Here is a 20,654-nt window from a genome sequence, read left to right as displayed (position 1 = left end):
TTTACATTTTTTGCATCTTCTTTGCACATTTGTGTACATGGTTTTGTTTGCACTACGGTCCATTCAAATTCCAAGTTTAACTAATCATGGCTTAATGGCAAAATTAACCGTCACTTTGTAATTTTGCTGTTGGTTTTTTTTTGGGGGAGGGGGTGTATTGGTTAGTATTGTCAATGTAGGTTGTCGAAAATTAAATTGTTCACTGTCTACTCAAATACATTATGTATACTCAACAATTCATTTGTACTCTCTGCAGGGGTTTCTTCAAAAGTGACAAGTGCCTAGGTCAAGGGTCATTGAAACTTGCTGACCTGGAGAACAAATGTGAAATTCATGAAGGTGTCAAGGTAAGAGAATCCAGGAGTCAAATGTAGAAGCGAAAATTGCATTAAAAAGAAATCTTTGAATTTCAAAATTATATGTCATTTCAGTTTTATCTTCAACAGAAATTTGTATTTTGTAGCATGCTTTGCTGTGAGTGCAAGTGATAGTAACTTAGTAACATTGTGTGTATGGTCTTGGAAAATCCTGCAATTTTGGAAATCACCTTCAATACCCTTGAGAAATTAAACTGGCCGCTCAGAACGCCATGAAAATTGACACTGCTACCTGTGACTATGTAAAAAGTTTATTCAAAATAATGACATGAACAGAGGCGTTTACATTTGAATCCTTCTGTGATATTTTGTCATGACAGTTGCTCCTAGAGAGTGTTTGATGGATGTCGCAGACACTTTGAAGAGTGCTAGAACTTTCTGCAACTCTGGGTTTACCAATAGTATTCAGTTGCTTTCTGTAATAAGTCTCAAGTTTGCCACAGTGGATGCAGATATTAATGTACGTAACTTCCATTTGTGGTAACTTTAGCTAATGGAAGGGCGGAAAGCTGTCGGTGGGACTCTGGAAGTTAAAGTGAGAGTACGGCAACCGGTTGGAAGTCCTGAAGTACAGGATATTAAAGAGAAATGGCTCGTGATTGATGGTGTAAACAGAGCAAGCCCTGTAAGTCTGTTGTAGGAGGTTATATAGTGTAAAAATGTCTGTATGAACTGTACATGTCTGTATGATTGTATGAATGTAGGTAGGTAGGTATGTCTGTCTGTCCACAGCAGGAATATGTCTGTCTGTATATCTGTATGTATGTATGTATGTATGTATGTATGTCTGTATACAGCAAAAACTTGGGAACATCTGGACGGGTCAAGCTGATTTTTGGTGTGGTGATGCCATATATGATGTAGATATACTGTTCTTAAAATTAGTTCTTTGTAACCATGCTGCAGGAATGCAATTTTACGTGTATACTAGTACTGATTATTTCTGTAAAATGGGAGCACAGTGTCATTGACACAATTTTTTATTTTCAGATGGCAGCTGCTTCCAGTGGCCAGAGAATCTCACCACAAAAAGCAACCTCACCCTCCTCCCAAAGGTAAGAACTTACCATGCATTCCTTTTCATCGTCTTTGTCCTTGCAATGCAATGAGCAGCCAGATTTTCTGCTGATAGAGGAAGGACACGTTTTCCTCCAAAACCCCTCCGGTAAATTATAATCCTGGGTAGTAATGAGCTAAAAGCTGTAATGGTCCACCTGCATTTCCCAGCTTTAATGTCCAACCATACCACAGAAATCAGTGACTCACCTCAAGCACTCCTAACAAGATACTGTACTATAATCACCATAGGCAGGCAAAATTTGTCCACATCTTTGTCTTGTTCTTGGCAGCCAGTGCCACATAGTGATACAATGTTCATCAACAAACCAAAATAGCAATCCATGCTATTACACACAGCGTCAGCCTTGACGGTCGTTTTTTCGGTGCATTTACATTGACGTTGCAGTGATAATTACTTTGGAATGTGAACATAAATGTAAGTTGCATAATGCAAGAAATAGAAGTGCCTGAAGTCGAGCTATTTGAAAAGGAGTCTGAACGTGCATGAGGCACACATATGCACTCATACATGTACATTCACCCATATACAATCAGGACTAAAGCAGTGTCTCAGTAGAATTTGTCACAGGAAATTTGCATGTTTATGTACAACATCATGCTGACATGTTTGTAAATATTTAACGAAGAAGTAATATAAATTACCAGCACATTTTCCATTTGCAACATATTGTATTCTACAATACCAAAATGTTTGTCATTATTCATTCAAAATTTGAATACGCCCAAAAAAATTGTGAATAGTTGAAATCAGCTACCATTCAATAGTAAGTGATTTCTCTGTTTTTTATCTTTTATCAGATCAGAATCCAAAGCCTGTAATATTATCTGAAGACACTGCTTGCCCTGATAACATCTACACAGTGGAGAAATATCCATTGAAAAGATAGGTTTTCAGGAACAAACATTTTAGAACTTGAATTTCCATACTTTTGACATTCTACAAAAACAGCAACTGTGACAACACTTGTCTAACGGCAGAGACAGGACAAAATTTAACTCGACCAAATTTTGAAAGCAAGAAATGTTTTCATTGTTCAAGCTGAATTGTGAGTGGTAGGTATGCTTGCACAATGCTGCACTAAACAATTCGGTCAAAAATCAGTAGAAAAGTGGATGGAACTCAGATTAGATATATTCAATTTGTAAAAAAAATTTCAGTACTGGCAGTTTGCACAATATTACGAAAATGCCGGAAGTATCTAAACCATTTCAAAAGGGGTGTTGTACTTTAAATCTGGGAGTTATGTGCCCTATGAACAACCATTCAGGTAAAATGAGATCTCATTGTTTTTTTCTAATTTACTTAAACCTATGCAAAGTCACTTTAAAAATTTAAACAGGCAACACCTGTCTACTATCTTCTGTGTGTGAAGGACAACCTTTTTTCTTGTCAACCCTGAGGGAACAGAGAATAGAGAGAGCTGGTCATATATTGGCCAAATCTGGCCGTTTTATTCATATTATTCATATTCATAGTTGTGACTTTTAATTTTTGTGTTCTCTTTAATTTAATGAATATTCTTCAAGTTTGAGTCACCTGATGAATTCTTGACCCAATGACCCTGGTAGTAATTTGTGAGTGTTAAGGGTGCCTTACATTGTCGAGAAAGAGAAACATACCCCCTACTGGGGGTAGTGTTGATTTGTACTGTGGTCCCCAAAGTTTCAAAGATTTCCCTATCAGCAGAAGTTAATAACACTTATTTTATTGCTCAGTTGAAGAAAATATTAGAGCATTGTGTTGAGAGATACCGGTACATGAGTACATATTTCCAGCAACTATGCCATTCCTTTCACAAGAATATCTCATTTACAGCGAGGGCACGAGTTATCGGAATACCAAATTAGGTAATTACCCAGCAACTTAGCTGAGCATTTTGCAATTTGACCTGGCATTTACCTAAACAAGAGTCTGTCTTATTGTCTGAAGACTGATAAGATATCCACCAAACTCAGCAGGCAGCTCCCACTGAGTAAACTGATATGCCTACACTGGAACAACCCATTTTCAACTGGCATCTAGTTCATGGGAAAATTGTGAAAAGGGGGAATAAATATTATGATGTAACACAATCTATTGTACTCATTTTGTGTCCTGGGCCTGAACCTGACAGGTTTTGCCTCTGTATGTTATTTGGAATTGAAACATCGCAGCATCCCTTGTAAATCTAGAGTTACAAAACTCGTCAAATTTACCACCTTCCATGAGCCCACCACCGACGTTGATGGACCAGTCCATTTTTATCATATGATTGGATGGTTGCTCTGACAGTCAGTGTTTCTTCAATGTATGTAATTGTGATTAAAAAATTGGTAATAACTTGCACATATACAAAAACAGGACACAAAATGACAGCCGCAAATCATGTTTACACTTTACAACATTTTATTCCGATCCTTCAAAACTCTCGCATCAACTACATGCAGCTGCCAGTCAAAAATGTTTTTTGCAGTGCAGGTATATCAGTTTACTCAGTGGAGGAGCTGCCTGCTGAGTGTGGTGGATACCTTATCAGTCTTCAGATCATAAAACAGACTCTTGTTCAGGTAAACACCAGGTCATATAGCAAAGTACACAGCCAAGTTGCAGGGTAATTACCTAATTTAGTGTTCCAATAACTCCTGCGCCAAGTGTAACAAGTGTGACTACTGTGTTAAAGAAACTTTTTACATCTTTCCTCGCAAGAGAAATTCAGAAACAGGAAAATATGGATGCAAGAAGAAACACATGATCATTTACACAGTCATGCACTTTTCCAATCCAAATTTACACAAAAAGCATCTGTTTTTTCTAACCACCGTTGGTGATTTGTTTAGCTAATTGACTCTTATACTAGAAAGTGTCAAATTCTGAATGGATGCAGCTTTCAGAGTGTGATACAGGGTCTTTGTGGAATTGCTTTAGTTATGCAATGCAATGCAAAGTTAGATTTGTAACTGTATAATGGACAGGGTTTATGAAATATCAGAAAGTAGACATGAAAGCAGGTGGTGCAAAACAGTATAAGAAAAATTTCATGTCAAAAGCAAAAATTTTCATGAAAATTTTTTAATGGGATTTCACTTTGTTAATTTGTCTGTAAATTTTCAATAATATGTTTATGTTTTTGAACTCTAAAACAAAGGTGTTTTGGTATTCTCCTCCTTGTTAAAGTAAGTTGAACTGCCAGTGTTACAGTGCTGTAACCCTGGAGGCACATTGCACTGTGTACAGGATACAGTGTTATTAGTCCCCACGGACACCGTCCGGGGGGACTTATAGGTTTGGTCATGTCCGTGCGTCCGTCCGTGTGTGCGTGCGTGCGTCTGTGCGTCCGTCCGTTCACGCAGATATCTCATAGACGCCTGGAGCGATTTTGTTCAAACTTGGTTCAAGGATAGTACCCTACCTCATACAGATGCACGTCGATTTGTTTCACAATGCGATCAAATTTGGCCATGTTAGAGGACTTTTTAGTTTTCACCTCCATAGACCCCCATGTATAAGGCAGTCCATAGACTCCCATGTATAAGCACAGGCGACCCATAAAGTATTACTGAGATTTTCACACTAGTTTTCACCTCCATAGACCCCCATGTATAAGGCAGTCCATAGATTCCCATGTATAAGCACAGGCGACCCATAAAGTATTACTGAGATTTTCACACTGTTTTCTCTATCATTTTCTCTCCTTTCTTCATGCTCTTACTGATCGGAGTAAATAAAATAAATGGTTTATATAACCTAACCTAGCCTCTGCAACTCTTTATTTATTTTACACTCCATTACATGGACGTATATCTCTCATACACACATGCTGTAATTAATTAGTCAACACAACTAATTATGCTCATCCGTGGACTTATCAGAGGTTGGTCAACATCGGAAAGATAGTGATGTTAATGAAAAAGGTACCAATCCTATCTTTCGCGATGTTGACCACCCGTAAAATACCTTATAAGTCCACGGATTAGCATAATTAGTTGTGTTGACTAATTAATTACAGCATGTGTGTATGAGAGATATACGTCCTTGTAATGGAGTGTAAAATAAATAAAGAGTCACAGAGGCTAGGTTAGGTTATATAAATCACTTATTTTATTTATTCCGATCATTCAGAGCATGAAGAAAGAGAGAAATGATAGAGAAAACTGTGTGAAATAACTCAGTAATACTTAATGGGTCGCCTGTGGTATAAGGCAGTCCATAGACTCCCATGTATAAGGCCAAGAAAAATAAAAATTTAGTTTCTCATAGTATTCATATTGCAAAAAGGATGCAGTGACACAGTTTTTAGTGCCCACTGATAAAGTCGAGGGGGATTATAGATTGGGTCATGTCCGTCCGGAGTCCATCCGTTCACGCAGATATCTCAGACACTTTGACAAAAATGTCACATGACCTTGGTGACCTTTGACCTCAAATATACATATATGTCTATAACTCAGTAACCACAAGTGCTAAACCTTTCATATATGGATGATGGACACCCTATGATGCCACATATTGTAACTCATTAATTATGCGCATATCTAATTTTGAGCGAGCCAAATGACCTAGAGGTCTGATTTTTGGTATATATGGATAACTTAGCAATACAATTTTTGACGAAGTGTCACGTGACCTTTGACCTCAAATATACATATTTGTCCATAACTCAGTAACCACAAGTGCTACACCCTTCATATTTGGTATGATGGGACACATTATGACGCCACATATTGTTCCTCATTATTTATGTGCATATCTAATTTTGAGTGAGCCAATAGAGCCAGAGGTCTGATTTTTGGTATGTAGGGATAACTTAGCAATACAATTTTTTTGACAAAATGTCACGTGACCTCGGTGACCTTTGACCTCAAATATACATATTTGTCCATAACTCAGTAACCACAAGTACTACACCCTTCATATTTGGTATGATGGGACACCTTAATATGACGCCACATATTGTACCTCATTAATTATGTGCATATCTAGTTTTGAGCGAGCCAATAGAGCTAGATGTCTGATTTTTGGTATATAGGGATAACTTAGCAATACAATTTTTTAGACAAAATGTCACGTGACCTCAATGACCTTTGACCTCAAATGTACATATTTGTCCATAACTCAGTAACCACAAGTGCTACACCCTCCATATTTGGTATGATGGGACACCTTATGACGCCACATATTGTACCTCATTAATTATGTGCATATCTAGTTTTGAGCGAGCCAATAGAGCTTGATGTATGATTTTTGGTATATAGGGATAACTTATCAAGACAATATTCTTTACAAAATATCACGTTACCTCGGTGACCTTTGACCTCATATATACATATTTGTCCATAACGCAGTAACCACAAGTGCTACACCCTTCATATTTGGTATGATGGGACACCTTATGACGCCACATATTGTACCTCATTAATTATGTGCATATACGGATAGTTTTCAATCGGATTCGAACCCACAACATACGGCATCAGTCGCCTAGCTGAGAGGCCACAGACAGAACCAGTCGGCTAAATCTCCACTCCCAAAAAAGAGTGGTTCAATAGCCGGCTAAGTTGTTACATTTTTCTGACTGAGACCGCTCAACACGTTGTAGAGTTCGTGAAGCACTCACGCACGCATGCTCACTATCATACATCGCACATACACACTACATCGAAGCGAAGAAACGAATTTCATCGCTTTAACTGGGCGAACGATAACCTCGGGACAATTCTGTCCACCTATCTAGTTTTCTATCCTATTCTGTCCATATCTAGTTTTGAGCGAGCCAATAGAGCTAGATGTATGATTTTTGGTATATAGGGATAGACTATAGGATAGAAATTGTTTGACAAAATGTCATATCTCGATAACCTTTTACCTAAAATACACGATTATGTCAATAAATAAGTAACCACAAGTGCTATGTCCTTTATTAGTCCCCACGGACACCGTCCGGGGGGACTTATAGGTTTGGTCATGTCCGTGCGTCCGTGCGTCCGTCCGTCCGTCCGTCCGTCCGTTCACGCAGATATCTCAGAGACGCCTGGAGCGATTTCGTTCAAACTTGGTACAAGGATAGTACCCTACCTCATACAGATGCACGTCGATTTGTTTCACAATGCGATCAAATTTGGCGGTGTTAGAGGACTTTTTAGTTTTCACCTCCATAGACTCCCATGTATAAGGCAGTCAGTCCATAGACTCCCATGTATAAGGCGGTCCATAGACTCCCATGTATAAGGCGGTCCATAGACTCCCATGTATAAGGAAGTCCATAGACTCCCATGTATAAGGCAGTCCATAGACTCCCATGTATAAGGCAGTCCATAGACTCCCATGTATAAGGCGGTCTATAGACTCCCATGTATAAGGCGTCCATAGACTCCCATGTATAAGGAAGTCCATAGACTCCCATGTATAAGGCAGTCCATAGACTCCCATGTATAAGGCCGTCCATAGACTCCCATGTATAAGGCGTCCATAGACTCCCATGTATAAGGCAGTCCATAGACTCCCATGTATAAGGAAGTCCATAGACTCCCATGTATAAGGCAGTCCATAGACTCCCATGTATAAGGCAGTCCATAGACTCCCATGTATAAGGCGGTCTATAGACTCCCATGTATAAGGCAGTCCATAGACTCCCATGTATAAGGAAGTCCATAGACTCCCATGTATAAGGCAGTCCATAGACTCCCATGTATAAGGCAGTCCATAGATCCGTATAGCACCATAGACTCCCATGTATAAGGCCAAGAAAAATAAAAATTTAGTTTCTCATAGTATTCATATTGCAAAAAGGATGCAGTGACACAGTTTTTAGTCCCCACAGATAAAGTCCAGGGGGCTCATAGATTGGGTCATGTCAGTCCGTGAGTCCATCCATGTGAGTCCATCCGTTCACGCAGATATCTCAGACACTTTGACAAATGTCACGTGACCTTGGTGACCTTTGACCTCAAATATACATATTTGTCCATAACTCAGTAATCACTAATGCTACACCCTTCATATTTGGTATGATGGGACACCTTATGACGCCACATATTGTTCCTCATTAATTATGTGCATATCTAATTTTGAGCGAGCCAATAGAGCCAGAGGTCTGATTTTTGGTTTGTAGGGATAACTTAGCAATACAATTTTTTGACAAAATGTCACGTGACCTCAATGACCCTTGACCTCAAATATACATATTTGTGCATAACTCAGTAACCACAAGTGCTACACTCTTCATATTTGGTATGAAGGGACACCTTATGACGCCACATATTGTTCTTCATTAATTATGTGCATATCTAATTTTGAGCGAGCCGATAGAGCTAGAGGTCTGATTTTTGGTATATATGGATAACTTAGCAATACAATTTTTTTGACAAAATGTCACGTGACCTTGGTGACCTTTGACCTCAAATATACATATTTGTCCATAACTCAGTAACCACAAGTGCTAGACCCTTCATATTTGGTATGATGGGACAGCTTATGACGCCACATATTGTTCCTCATTAATTATGTGCATATCTAACTTTGAGCGAGCCAATAGAGCTAGAGGTATGATTTTTGGTATGTAGGGATAACTTGACAAAATGTCATGTGACCTCGGTGACCTTTGACCTCAAATATACATATTTGTCCATAACTCAGGAACCATTAATGCTACACCCTTCATATTTGGTATGATGGGACACCTTATGACGCCACATATTGTACCTCATTAATTATGTGCATATCTTATTTTGAGCAAGCCAATAGAGGTAAATGTACGATTTTTAGTATATAGGGATAGACTATAGGATAGAAATTTTTTGACAAAATGTCATGTGACCTCTATAACCTTACACCTACAATACACGATAATGTCAATAAATAAGTAACCACAAGTGCTATGTCCTTTATATTGAGTAGGTTGGAAGAACTTATGACAACACATGCTTAACCTCGTTAATTATGCCCATATATAATTGTGGCCAAGCCAATAGAGCTGGAGGTCTGAATTTTGGCATATATGGATTAATTAGCAATACAATGTTTTGTTTTTTTTTCAAAATGTCACGTGACCTTGATGACCTTTGACCTTCAATATGCATATATATGCATATCTCAGTAACCACAAGTTCTTTACGCTTTGATTTTGATAGGATAATAGACCTTAAGATGTCACATCTTGTACCTCATTTATTATGCACATATGTATTTCTTGGCTGGCCAATACAACTAGAGGTCTGATCTTTTTTCCTGATTTAGAACCATAACTTATACATGCCTCTTGTTTCAAATTGGGAACAATGACATAGACCTATGTGTCCATAGATCTGAACATATACACTCCAGTGATACTTCTTAATGACCTCATTTCCCTGCCCCATCAAGACTAATACTCCTATTACAAGTGGGGACTATGTCATTGACAATGACTTGTATTTAGTAGGATGGGAGACCTTATGACAACACATGCTTTACCTCATTAATTATGCACATATATAATTGTGGGCAAGCCAATAGAGCTTCAGGTCTGAATTTTTGCATATATTGATTAATTAACAATACAATTTTTTCCAAAATGTCACGTGACCTTGATGACCTTTGGCCTTGATTATGCATATATATGCATAACTCAGTAACCACAAGTTATTTACGCTTCAATTTTGATAGGATAATAGACCTTAAGATGTCACATCTTGTACCTCATTTATTATGCGCATATGTATTTCTTGGCTGGCCAATACAGCTAGAAGTCTGATCTTTTTCCCCGATTTAGAACCATAACTTAGACATGCCTCTTGTTTCAAATTGGGAACAATGACATAGACCTATGTGTCCATAGATCTGAACATATACACTCCAGTGATACTTCTTAATGACCACATTTCCCTGCCCCATCAAGACTAATACTCCTATTACAAGTGGGGACTATGTCATTGTCAATGACTTGTCATTAACAAATAAATTGTGGGCCAGGGTAAAATTCAATGGTTGACAACTGCTCAGGAAAATACATTCATGCTGTCTTTGTGGACAAGTGTAACACTAAACGATTAGACGTGACTTAGGAAGAAGAAAAAGAAAGAATATTTCACAAAAGAACAAAAATGCTTGAAAACACATCAAAGGTTATCGCCATTAGAGCTTTAATTTAGTTATTATTGTCATCCATCAGTAAAAATACTGAAATTATATTCAATGAATAATTAAGGTAGAATGCACCTCTGGAACAGATATTCGGATTCTCATATTTTTCTAATATATTTTGTTCTACTGCTTGTTTAAGCTCAACATAAAGGTCGTGAAGCAAGTAACATCTTCACGGTCTTAGCTTTTGTAAAAATTGAAAATTTGGATTTTTCTAATGGATTTTACACAGGGATGGTGGCCATTTTGAATTTAAAATATCGGTAAATGCTAGGTAGTTGTTTCTCTGATACCACTGTGCTCTCGCTGTCGCTCGTAACGTTCGTAAATTACGAACAAAAATGAAAATTTACCAAAAAAAATAGATGCCCGATCGGCCATTTACGAACAATTTTGTTATTTTTGAAGCCTGATTTTCGGTCAAGATTGTGAATTCCGGGGAAATACTGTCATATCTCGTCTTTCTAAAACTACTCTGCCCCTATCATCGGCGCATCGACACATGGTGATAGCTAGCTTTGGACTTTGACCTGTGATAACATGAGCATGCGCGAAAAGGTTTCAAGATCCCCGGGTCTTGTACTCTCATAGTGGTGTGTCATGCATTACCACCCCATTACGGTAGTTTCGAGACACCCAAACACTCACATGCTGTCAACTTTCCGAATGGACGGTTGAAGCGGATCGAGGGAAGCGGGCAGTTACAAATGCTTTTAGATAGATCATAGTATCCTCAGCTGGGAAAGAAAGTTGGGCATAAAAACGGCAACTGATATGAAAAAAATACGAAACAATGAAACCGCCGAGCTAGAAGAGATCAAGAACCGTCAGCCTGAAAGACAGTCGAACTACAGCAGAACTGCAGTCCGGACTGCACATGTTTGAACATGTACTGCAAAGTGTTTGTCTGTGCATGGAGGTGGAAGCAAGCCGGAAATCTTAGATGTCATAGATTTGTCATTTGACGATCTGCAAATTGAATTTTTCAGTCAGCTTGCCAATTTTAATAGGTTTCCTTCAAAATACTTTACAAGAAACTGTCTCAGCAAATGTTATGAATACTGATAGTTTTCTATGATCCAGAGAAAATGCTATGGTGCACAGTCCCATGACAAAAAAGTTTATCCAGACAAAAAAATAAATGACGATCATCTGCAGCGTTTTAAAAGTGTAACTGTCTCTATGAAAACATTAGCAGGATCACCAGTCTCAGTTTGCGTACTTAAATTTGATTGAGATGAGACAAAATTTGTGCGAAACCACAGACTGCCAAATGTTCTGATCAGTGGTTGTTTTAAAAGAATTTTAGAGATGAACATGGCATAATGACTGCAGCTATAGAGGCACCACCTAGTACCTATGGATGACATGCATACTTTCAAAGTAACAGAGCTTTCCAAATATGAAAAACAGGGGACAGATTTTCTAGCATCTAAAACTTGTGCAAACACTGATAATATTAATGACCGCTTCATATATTAATATATATAATCATCAACCACTGACTACACACACAAAGGGAGTTATGATTTGTGTCACAATATACTTGAAAATGTTATGTTGTGTAATAAAGATCGATTAATTGAATAACATTCACGGGCTGGTTGACCAAAATTACACATGTACACTTTATTGAGACAAGGAAGAAATTTCAATGTTACAAGCATTCATGACCCATGATGTACTGTGTTATTCAGTGGATCTTTTGAAAATGCGTATCAAAATATGAGTGTTCATTGTTAAAAAAACTTAAAAAGATTTCATTTTCCTTTGTCTATAATTTCTATCCCCTTAAAATCATTTATTGAGTACCAGAAGTGCTTGTTAAAATTGGTGGGCTCAGAATAACATAATTTGTGCTTACTAATATTTTTTGAACCCAATTCGTAAATTGACTGACAATTTCGAAAGGCCAGGGAGAGCACAGTACCAAAATTTTTCCAGTGACCCCTAATCTTTATTCTTGATTTGCCGAAAGATGTTTCCTTGGAGAGAATTTCAGTGTCGAGGTGCATAATATATTAAGGTAGTATGCACCTCAAAAGTCTTAAACTATTGCTCAAAGTTTCCTAAAGGAATCGTTCAACTATCCTCTTTCAAAATCATAAATAAAAATTGGGGGGGGGTCATTGTGCAAATTTTGGTACTGAACAAATTACCCATGATGTACTGATATCTGAAATTCAAAATGGCCGCCAACCCTGTGTTAACTCTATGGAGAAAAATAAAGTTTTTAAGTTTCGAAAAACTAAGCTGGTGAAAAGTTTTGTTACACCAAGAGCTTCAAAATGAACCCCCACAAGTGGTATATTAGAATAGAATTGTTAAAGTTTGAGAGTCCGAATGTCTGTCCCCCAGGCGCATTCTACCTATGGTGTCTATGGTGTCACATTAACGGTTTTTGTCATAGCCAGGTAGATCATCAACCTTTCCATATTGCCATATGGATAGGTCACATTATACAGTAAGAATGCTTTACTGAAACCAAAATATGTCATTGAAGGTATTGAAAGTCAAATTCAGTCTCAATAATTTTATAGGGTCAGCCAGTGAACTTTAATAAAACTAGTTTGCTTTGAACAAGTCATGCAGAAACCGTTACATTTACAGTGAATAGCCAGTACTTGTACAGAAAACTTGAACATCACTTGATTTGCAATTAGTAGCACATATATGTGTATATTCCACGTGTAAATCCTCAGCCAATCAATATACATAAAATTTTCATCTTAAAAGAGTCAATCAGTAAATATTTGTATATAGAGTCACAACACTGGCTCATTAAAGTCCGCTCAGTATTTGTTGAGAGGATTTTACCATTTATAGCAACTTTTATCATATCTTCTGTTTTGTATGGGCACACCAAACATTTTAGCAAAATTGGTGTAATTATTTTGTATAGTATGCATGAAATGTAAAACTACCTACATTATGTAGTTTTAATAATTTATTGATCTTATTTAAATGCAGAAACGTTGTAAATAGATTTGGACATCTCTTCTACACTTTTATAATAATCAACTGTTTCATATTCCCAACCATTCATTGCTTTTTTATTTAATTTTTTCCCTTCTTGTATATTTTGTACAGACAGTTTTATACGTAATATTTTTATTTTGTAATCTTAATAAAAAGTGTTTTCTTGAATTTATATTTATACATTGACTATAGTATATATGTGTGCATATTTAATTATTGGATAAATATCAAATCCTGCATTACACAATGTCCTGGTAATGACCACATTCCATTCTGCAAGTACCCTGTTTCTTCAATGGGTCTTGCATTTATTTGAAGAAAATATTGGAAATATTAGTTCAAACTATTAAAGTTGATCATGGCCCAAGAGTGACATGAAGAATTAGAAAGAAATATGCTCCATTAATATTAAAAAGTTGAATAAAGTATTACCTTAATTTCCATAATCGTCTTTTGTGACCTTAAACGCTTGTGGAACGTTGAATCAACTGAAACATTCTTAGCCAACAAATATCTGCGTGTGAGCCTGGCCTCATACCAATACATATCGAAGTTTGGTGTGTGGGTCAGCAAGAATTATGAATTGCCTGTAGAGGGCACATTTAGAGTAATGGAGGTATATTGACAAGTCCATATCAGAGATCAGACTTAAAATCCACAGCATCTTATTCATTTCATTTTCAGTGTTGGAAAGAGTCTGAACAGCGTGGAGATTTTGAAATTTTCCATGAAGCAGAATGCTAAGAAGGTAGGTGCCCTACGCATTTCCTTACGGTCTCTACCATCTGTTTCTTTTTTGATTCAGATTTCCGATTCTTGTGTTATTAGCTCCCATATATATGCATATGTATATCTGCAAATGGGAGGTATTCGTATAAGGTGGGAAAATTTCGTCTGTATGTATGTATGTATGTATGTATGTATGTATGTCCGTCCACATCAAAAACTCCTAAACCGTAGTACCTACTGTCTTAGTATTTGGTGTACAGGTGCACCTAGGGGTGGAGATGTCAATTTGTTCAAATGAACATGTCAGTGCCAAAAATATGCAAATGAGGGGAAAAAAGGAAATATCCTGCAAATGGCTAAAACTCAGTAAGCATTGGTCAGATTTGGTTGAAACTTGGTATGCAGATTTCTTAGGTATTCTAAATTATGTGTGCAAAAATTGGGATGAAATTTGCATGTTTGTATTTTTAGGGTATTTTTTCCGTTTTTAGTCATAAAATCTTGTTCTCTGAAATCACTAGTGTGATTGCTATGAAACTTAATATTCATGTTCCTCGGGATGACCTCAGTCATGTTTGTACAAATTGTATTGATATTGTCATATTTGTAATTTTGGGGCAATTTTCCCAATTTTTGATAAAAATTTTTTTTATCCAAAAACTACTGATTTGATAGCTTTGATATTTGGTATACAGGTATGTAAGATTAATCTCAATATAATGTATTGAAGGTATGTTGAAACTGGCAATTTTTGTTTTATTTTTGGGGCAATTTTTGCCTTTTTTGGTCAAAAAAATTTTCTCCAAAAACTTCTGATCTGGTAGCTTTGATATCTAGTGTACAGGTTCCTGGGGTTTATGTTAAAATAAGATATATTCAAAATTAGGATGAAATATGCAATTTTGTATTTTGGGGGGCAATTTTTCTCATTTTTGGTCAAAAAATTTGTTTCTCAAAATTTACCAGTCTGATTGCTTTGATATTTAGTAAACCAGTTCTTGGGGTTTTTGTTAATAAGATATATTGAAATTAAGTTGAAATCTGGAATTTTGAATTTTTGGGGCAACTTTGCGAAACTGTCAGTTTTACTGGGATATCTTTCATTTTGTATTTTTAAGATTTTTTTTGGTAATTTTATACCTACTGGAACTAAGAGCATATAATGTGGTGATTTAGTAAGCATTTGATATGGTAAACTGTATTTGGTGTTGAAATGCGGTAAAAAAATCCTGGCAGATTTTGAAAAAATTCCAAACAAATGCCATTAAAAAATTCAGCCACAGAAGGTTTGACAAAAAGAAAAGGTGGGAGAGTGGGGAAAAAAGAATGTACTATGGATCGGATAAAAAAGATAATGTACCTCATCGATCTTCCAGACACCACCCCTTATCAAATGGTCCACCCCGATGTATTTTTGTGCGCAATTAACCATGCAGTGTATTCTAGTCTAAGATGTCAAGTTAGGTAAGGATTTGAAAGGAATAGTCAAGTTCACCACAGTTTAACTTTATCTCTTGTGTCATCATCCTTGTGTAATTGGTTAAGTTTGTAAGTTGTTCCAGATGTGGATGCACCAGCTGTTCTGGAAGAAAACAATGTTTACTTTTACCTGTAGAGTTTCTGAGTCGATGATTGTATGTTCAAATTTCTCCATGTATCTGGTGTATGGGCAAAGTGTAAACATTGGTTGCATGTTATGTATTTCAGTCTATGTCAAATATTGTAAATGAAAAATCAAGAACAGTTTACTGTGTGCTTGTAAAAGATAACATATTTGTCAATACATAAACTGCCTTGCAGATTGATTTTCTTAAAGATTATCACAGAAGTAGAAAAGGAAAAATTGCTGTAACATATTCACTCTCAGTGCCTGTATAGGCCTATACTTAACTATTTTATCATTACATTTAGCTGTTTGTTATATCTTTATCACTCTCCATGGGCCAAGGCACACTTGGGGTCAATGTCATCACTCTGTGCCAGTCTGTCTGTATATGTATGTCCATGTTTCATACAATTGTTGACTTGTTTTGATAACTATATGGGAGCGAACAGTGATGTTGTCACTATTTTTCATCACACCTCTTCCTTATCTTAACAATAAACCAAGCTACCATGGGACATGATATCCAGAACCTTTGAAGAAGAATCTTTTCTTGTCAGATTTCCAGGCTATTTGTCACAGTATTTTTTTAAAATGTATACAATGTAGTTTTTCATCTTTTGAACAAAGGAAAGTTATAATTGCCACTGAAATATAATCTGACCAATGAAGTAATGTGGGCTGGTTTTGAAAAAGTTTATATTAAACAAGTGAAATTTGGCTTTATCTTGAAGATTAGAAAATATTGGTCAATTTCAGACAGTACTACATGCACATTGTTTAGTTATTTCAGAGTAGTTGTATCACCATTGTATGTTACAGCTACTGTTCATTATTTTATTTTAGATGGATGCATACAAAGCTAGGGGGCAAGCACCACCTAGGCAAATAATAGAAAACCATCAGCTTTTACAGAAGAAGTTAGAGGACCTCGAGAATGCACTGACAAAGGGAGGAAGGCAGGCAGCAAGAGGTAATTTTTTAAAGATAAAAAATGTCAATCAAATCAAAAGAATCAAATCTGTATATTTTGCATGCAGGAGAAATATTTCACAAAAGATATTTCCAGTATCTAACTTTCCTGTGATAATTCCTAGTTTTGACCTTATGTTGTCAAAATGAAGCTATCGCAGGTTTTTGAATATGCATTAAATGACATTACGTGGTTGGACTAATCAAGGCCAATTTCTCATGCAAGAACCCTTTGTCATCTTCCATTGAAAACATCTGATTGGTTGCCTATTAAACCCCAAATTTCTTTTGCTTCTTTATTTTGTTCAAAGTGTATGTATCACAGTTACAAGAGATGATGCCACACTACCACTCAGAGGCTCAACAATGGCTGAAACAAGGCAATAGGGTAAGTTATAATGACCTCATGAATGTCCATCATTGTCAACACTGTGCACCACCACTCTGACGTACAACCACATCGCTGTAAATTTTACAGTAGGCCCTGTGTACAGAGTAGTATGGTAAAAATCACAGATTAGCAGCACTATTATATCATTTATAAGAAGACAAATACATATACACATAGTTTGCATTTAACTACTTTTGTGACAAAAGATAAGATGATAAAGTGTATTTCACGAAGTATATGATTTTGAGAGAGTGTGCAATTGCATATGAAGATAGGTTATGTGTGATGAGACAAATATGATATCATAGCTGAACATGAAATGCACTGTCAGTGAATGTCTCATATCGGTGTTATCATACAATGTATTTCAAGATTACCTGTGTTTTACTGAAGCAATAAAGCACACAAACCGATGGTATATCACAAGATTTTGACCAGTTCACGACATATATGCACGTGCGCATGACCAATCAGATCGCTGTATTTGCGCCATCAATATACTGGTATGGTGTAATTTATGGCTCAAAGATATACCAAAAACTCTTTTGCCTTCTTTGAAATAATGATTAGTGATATTATATTACACAAAAATATATTGTGCGCTTAGAGCTCTATCATTTAATTTCGAAAACTTAAACGGCAAGAAAAAATGGTTTTATATTTTCAGAATAAACAACGAATGACTCAAGTAGGGTGTTCACCTGTTTCTAATCTTGTAAATGACAATAAGAAGTCAATTTCATGTGTATTTTATTCACAGGAGATGGCTACAGTGTCTCTGACAAAGAAAAAATTAGTAGAAAATGAGGTAAGTCACATTAATGAATTAAATACAGTCCATACCATTAAAAATAAACTAAAATAAACTATCATTGCAGTAAACAACATTTGTGAAATTGAAATTTTGGCAATCATGCTGATGTACAATGATTGACTAGCTGTAGTGTTCCTATGACTACATCAATACAATAAACTTGACTTTGTAAGTGTTGTGTGGCAACTATGATTTCATACACATTGTCAATGTAAAATCTGATGTTTTACAATACACAAAGGTATGATGTCAATTGTGTTTTCTCTCATTTTCAGATCAGAGCGTGGCAGCAAAGATGTTGATCAGATTTAAACTACAACAGCTAATTATTCAAGAATCTCAGAAGTGCAGCATTTTTCTAAATATTTTAATTGTTGTCAATCGAACAATTAGGGAAGAGACACCACCATTCCTATTGTTTTTCCAAAGGTGAAGTTACTGTGCTTTCACTGCTGAGGTATTCTTTATGTTAAACAATTTCAGAGTGAATATACAATGTACATTTTACTAGCGAGGTGTATAGTTATGTTTATTGGATGTAAACTACAACAACCAAGGTAAAACGTCTCGTGAATTGAGGGAATTTCGTGAAAAAAATTAATTGAAATCAATGAGTAATAGCCCAAATTGGCATATTATCACTGCATAGCTGTTCTTTGTGTTTAAACAGCTTTGGAGTAGTATGGTGAATCTTTTACTGGCCTGGTGTATGCTATGAACTTTAGTTCCACTTCTGCAATCAAAATAATTGAATGAATTTATTTTTAGTGCCATATTGGAGATCTTTTTGCGGTTCTTCTGGTTTAATTATTAATTTCAGGAACACATGTTGAGGCTGACAGTATTTATGTTTTCGCACAGAATCATGTTTTTGTGTGATCACAGACACAGCACCCTCTATTGTTTGTGTCTGCATGATCAGATATACAGCGCCCTCTATTGTGTTTGCCTGAAGAAGAAAATATTCTCTTTTCAAGAGCGATCATCGTCGTAAATCACACGCCTCTTTACGGCAACAGCTTGATTTTTGCGTAGGTCAGCAGAGCGGAAATTATGCTATGGCTCGCGAGAATGAGAGTGATTTAAATGTGTAGTTCTGTAGCCAGCAGATGCCTGTATATGCTGAATGACTCTGCGCCTGATGCAAATAGTTGTTCATTCATTCTCAATAAAACTTAAACCAGACTATGAAAGTAATTTGTAAATCATTGCCTTGGAAACTGTATCAGAAAAAGAAACATTCAAAGCACTGCTGCCTCTGATTATCGTTTTCTACTTTTAGAATATTTTGAAAAATTCTTGATCTTTGAGAAAACAAGTCTTATAAAATTGTCATCAGCAAAACCTGTTCATTGACTAACGCATACTGTATGCGGTTTTCAAATATCACAAGTTCTGTACATAGGGTCCTGTCTCATTTTACCATAATCATTTTAGTGTGTAAGAGTAAGTTTGTGATATATGTCAATGTTGCAGCTATTTTACATGCAGTGAGTAAATCAAAAATCTTCAGACATGCTGCTGTGTACAATTTTTTAAGGATGTAAATTCTTGCAGTATGTAAATTAATGCTGCTATGGAAACTCTCCATCGGTATATGTATGTTAAATTTACCAAATGAAAAGTGTGATCAAAAGTTGTTTAAATATTTGCTGTAACACTACATCAACAGTTTTACTTGGCAATTATTTGTAGTTCAGGAACATAGGTTAGTGTTTTATGAACAACTGTAAAACTGTTGCGGTCACCGATTTATTACTATGGTATACTAAGAACAGCTCCAGTGAAATGACTGGAAAACCTTGGTTACATTAAATAGTGTATAGTCCTTACAAATACTTGTAATTTCTGCACAACAATTTCTGCAACAACAGATAACTTTTTACAACCTGCAATGAATACTAAACAGACCCGGTAATTAGTTACGCACTGACTGTTGCTGACTTGATACAATATTTGGTCCAAAATTCAGATCAAACCGACAATTATCACTTTATCCAGCTTGATATCCATCATGTTATGAATTAATATATTTTCTGTGTTCCTGGATAGCTGTGGCTTAAAATAATACCAGTGTTCAATTTTGTAAGAAGCCCGCCCTCTATGTGTCAATCAAAGGTGGATATTGAAAGAGTGAACATGCTTATATGTGGCCTGAAATAAATGGAACATAATGGATGCTATTTTGACAGAGGAGTTTTACATCTCACCAGATGTTGTGTCAGTATGTCCAATCACTAAAATCACCAGAACGACTGGTGTCAGTTCGTGGAAGATAATGATCTTTGTCTGACTGTTTGTCGCTGTCGCAAGATTTACACACATACGGACACAAACAAACATGTACATGAGAGAGAGAGAGAGAGAGAGAGAGGGCTTTTGTTTAGTGTTAGTAAAGAAATAATCATGAACTTGTTCAGTTGACTCTGAGTTGCTTTCTGTAACATCTTCATTAGGCAAGTTATGATTTATCAATGCATAGGATAAGTCATGTACATGTAGGCCACGTGGAAATAGCATGCAGCGGTCAATTTGATTGTTTTTAAGGTTTGTAAATGAGGTCCATCAGGTACAATTTGTTCTTGGCGGTGTTTTAACACCAGAACTGTCAT

General features: G+C 36.3%; 1 protein-coding gene across 2 annotated transcripts in view; it reads left to right on the top strand.

Moving 5' to 3' along the window:
* Positions 1 to 20,225, top strand: part of LOC139133119 (coiled-coil and C2 domain-containing protein 1-like) — a 37,776-nt gene extending 17,551 nt beyond the window's left edge. Inside the window, exons 19-26 of one of the 2 annotated variants that reach the window (XM_070699536.1) lie at positions 257 to 347; positions 868 to 1,002; positions 1,368 to 1,432; positions 14,218 to 14,281; positions 16,712 to 16,838; positions 17,149 to 17,225; positions 17,989 to 18,036; positions 18,318 to 20,225. In XM_070699536.1, coding sequence (XP_070555637.1) covers positions 257 to 347; positions 868 to 1,002; positions 1,368 to 1,432; positions 14,218 to 14,281; positions 16,712 to 16,838; positions 17,149 to 17,225; positions 17,989 to 18,036; positions 18,318 to 18,344 — 634 coding nt within the window. In that variant the 3' untranslated portion in view covers positions 18,345 to 20,225. Of the gene's footprint in view, positions 1 to 256; positions 348 to 867; positions 1,003 to 1,367; positions 1,433 to 2,255; positions 2,404 to 14,217; positions 14,282 to 16,711; positions 16,839 to 17,148; positions 17,226 to 17,988; positions 18,037 to 18,317 lie in introns of those variants that run through there. The other variant, XM_070699537.1, reaches the window with a different exon arrangement.
* Positions 20,226 to 20,654: the final 429 nt, after the last annotated feature.

The sequence above is a fragment of the Ptychodera flava genome, chromosome 5 (genome assembly GCF_041260155.1).
Source record: "Ptychodera flava strain L36383 chromosome 5, AS_Pfla_20210202, whole genome shotgun sequence".
In the NCBI taxonomy this organism is placed as follows: Eukaryota; Metazoa; Hemichordata; class Enteropneusta; family Ptychoderidae; genus Ptychodera; species Ptychodera flava.
The sequence above is the reverse complement of the archived record's forward strand: the minus strand, read 5'-3'. Positions and strand labels throughout refer to the sequence as shown.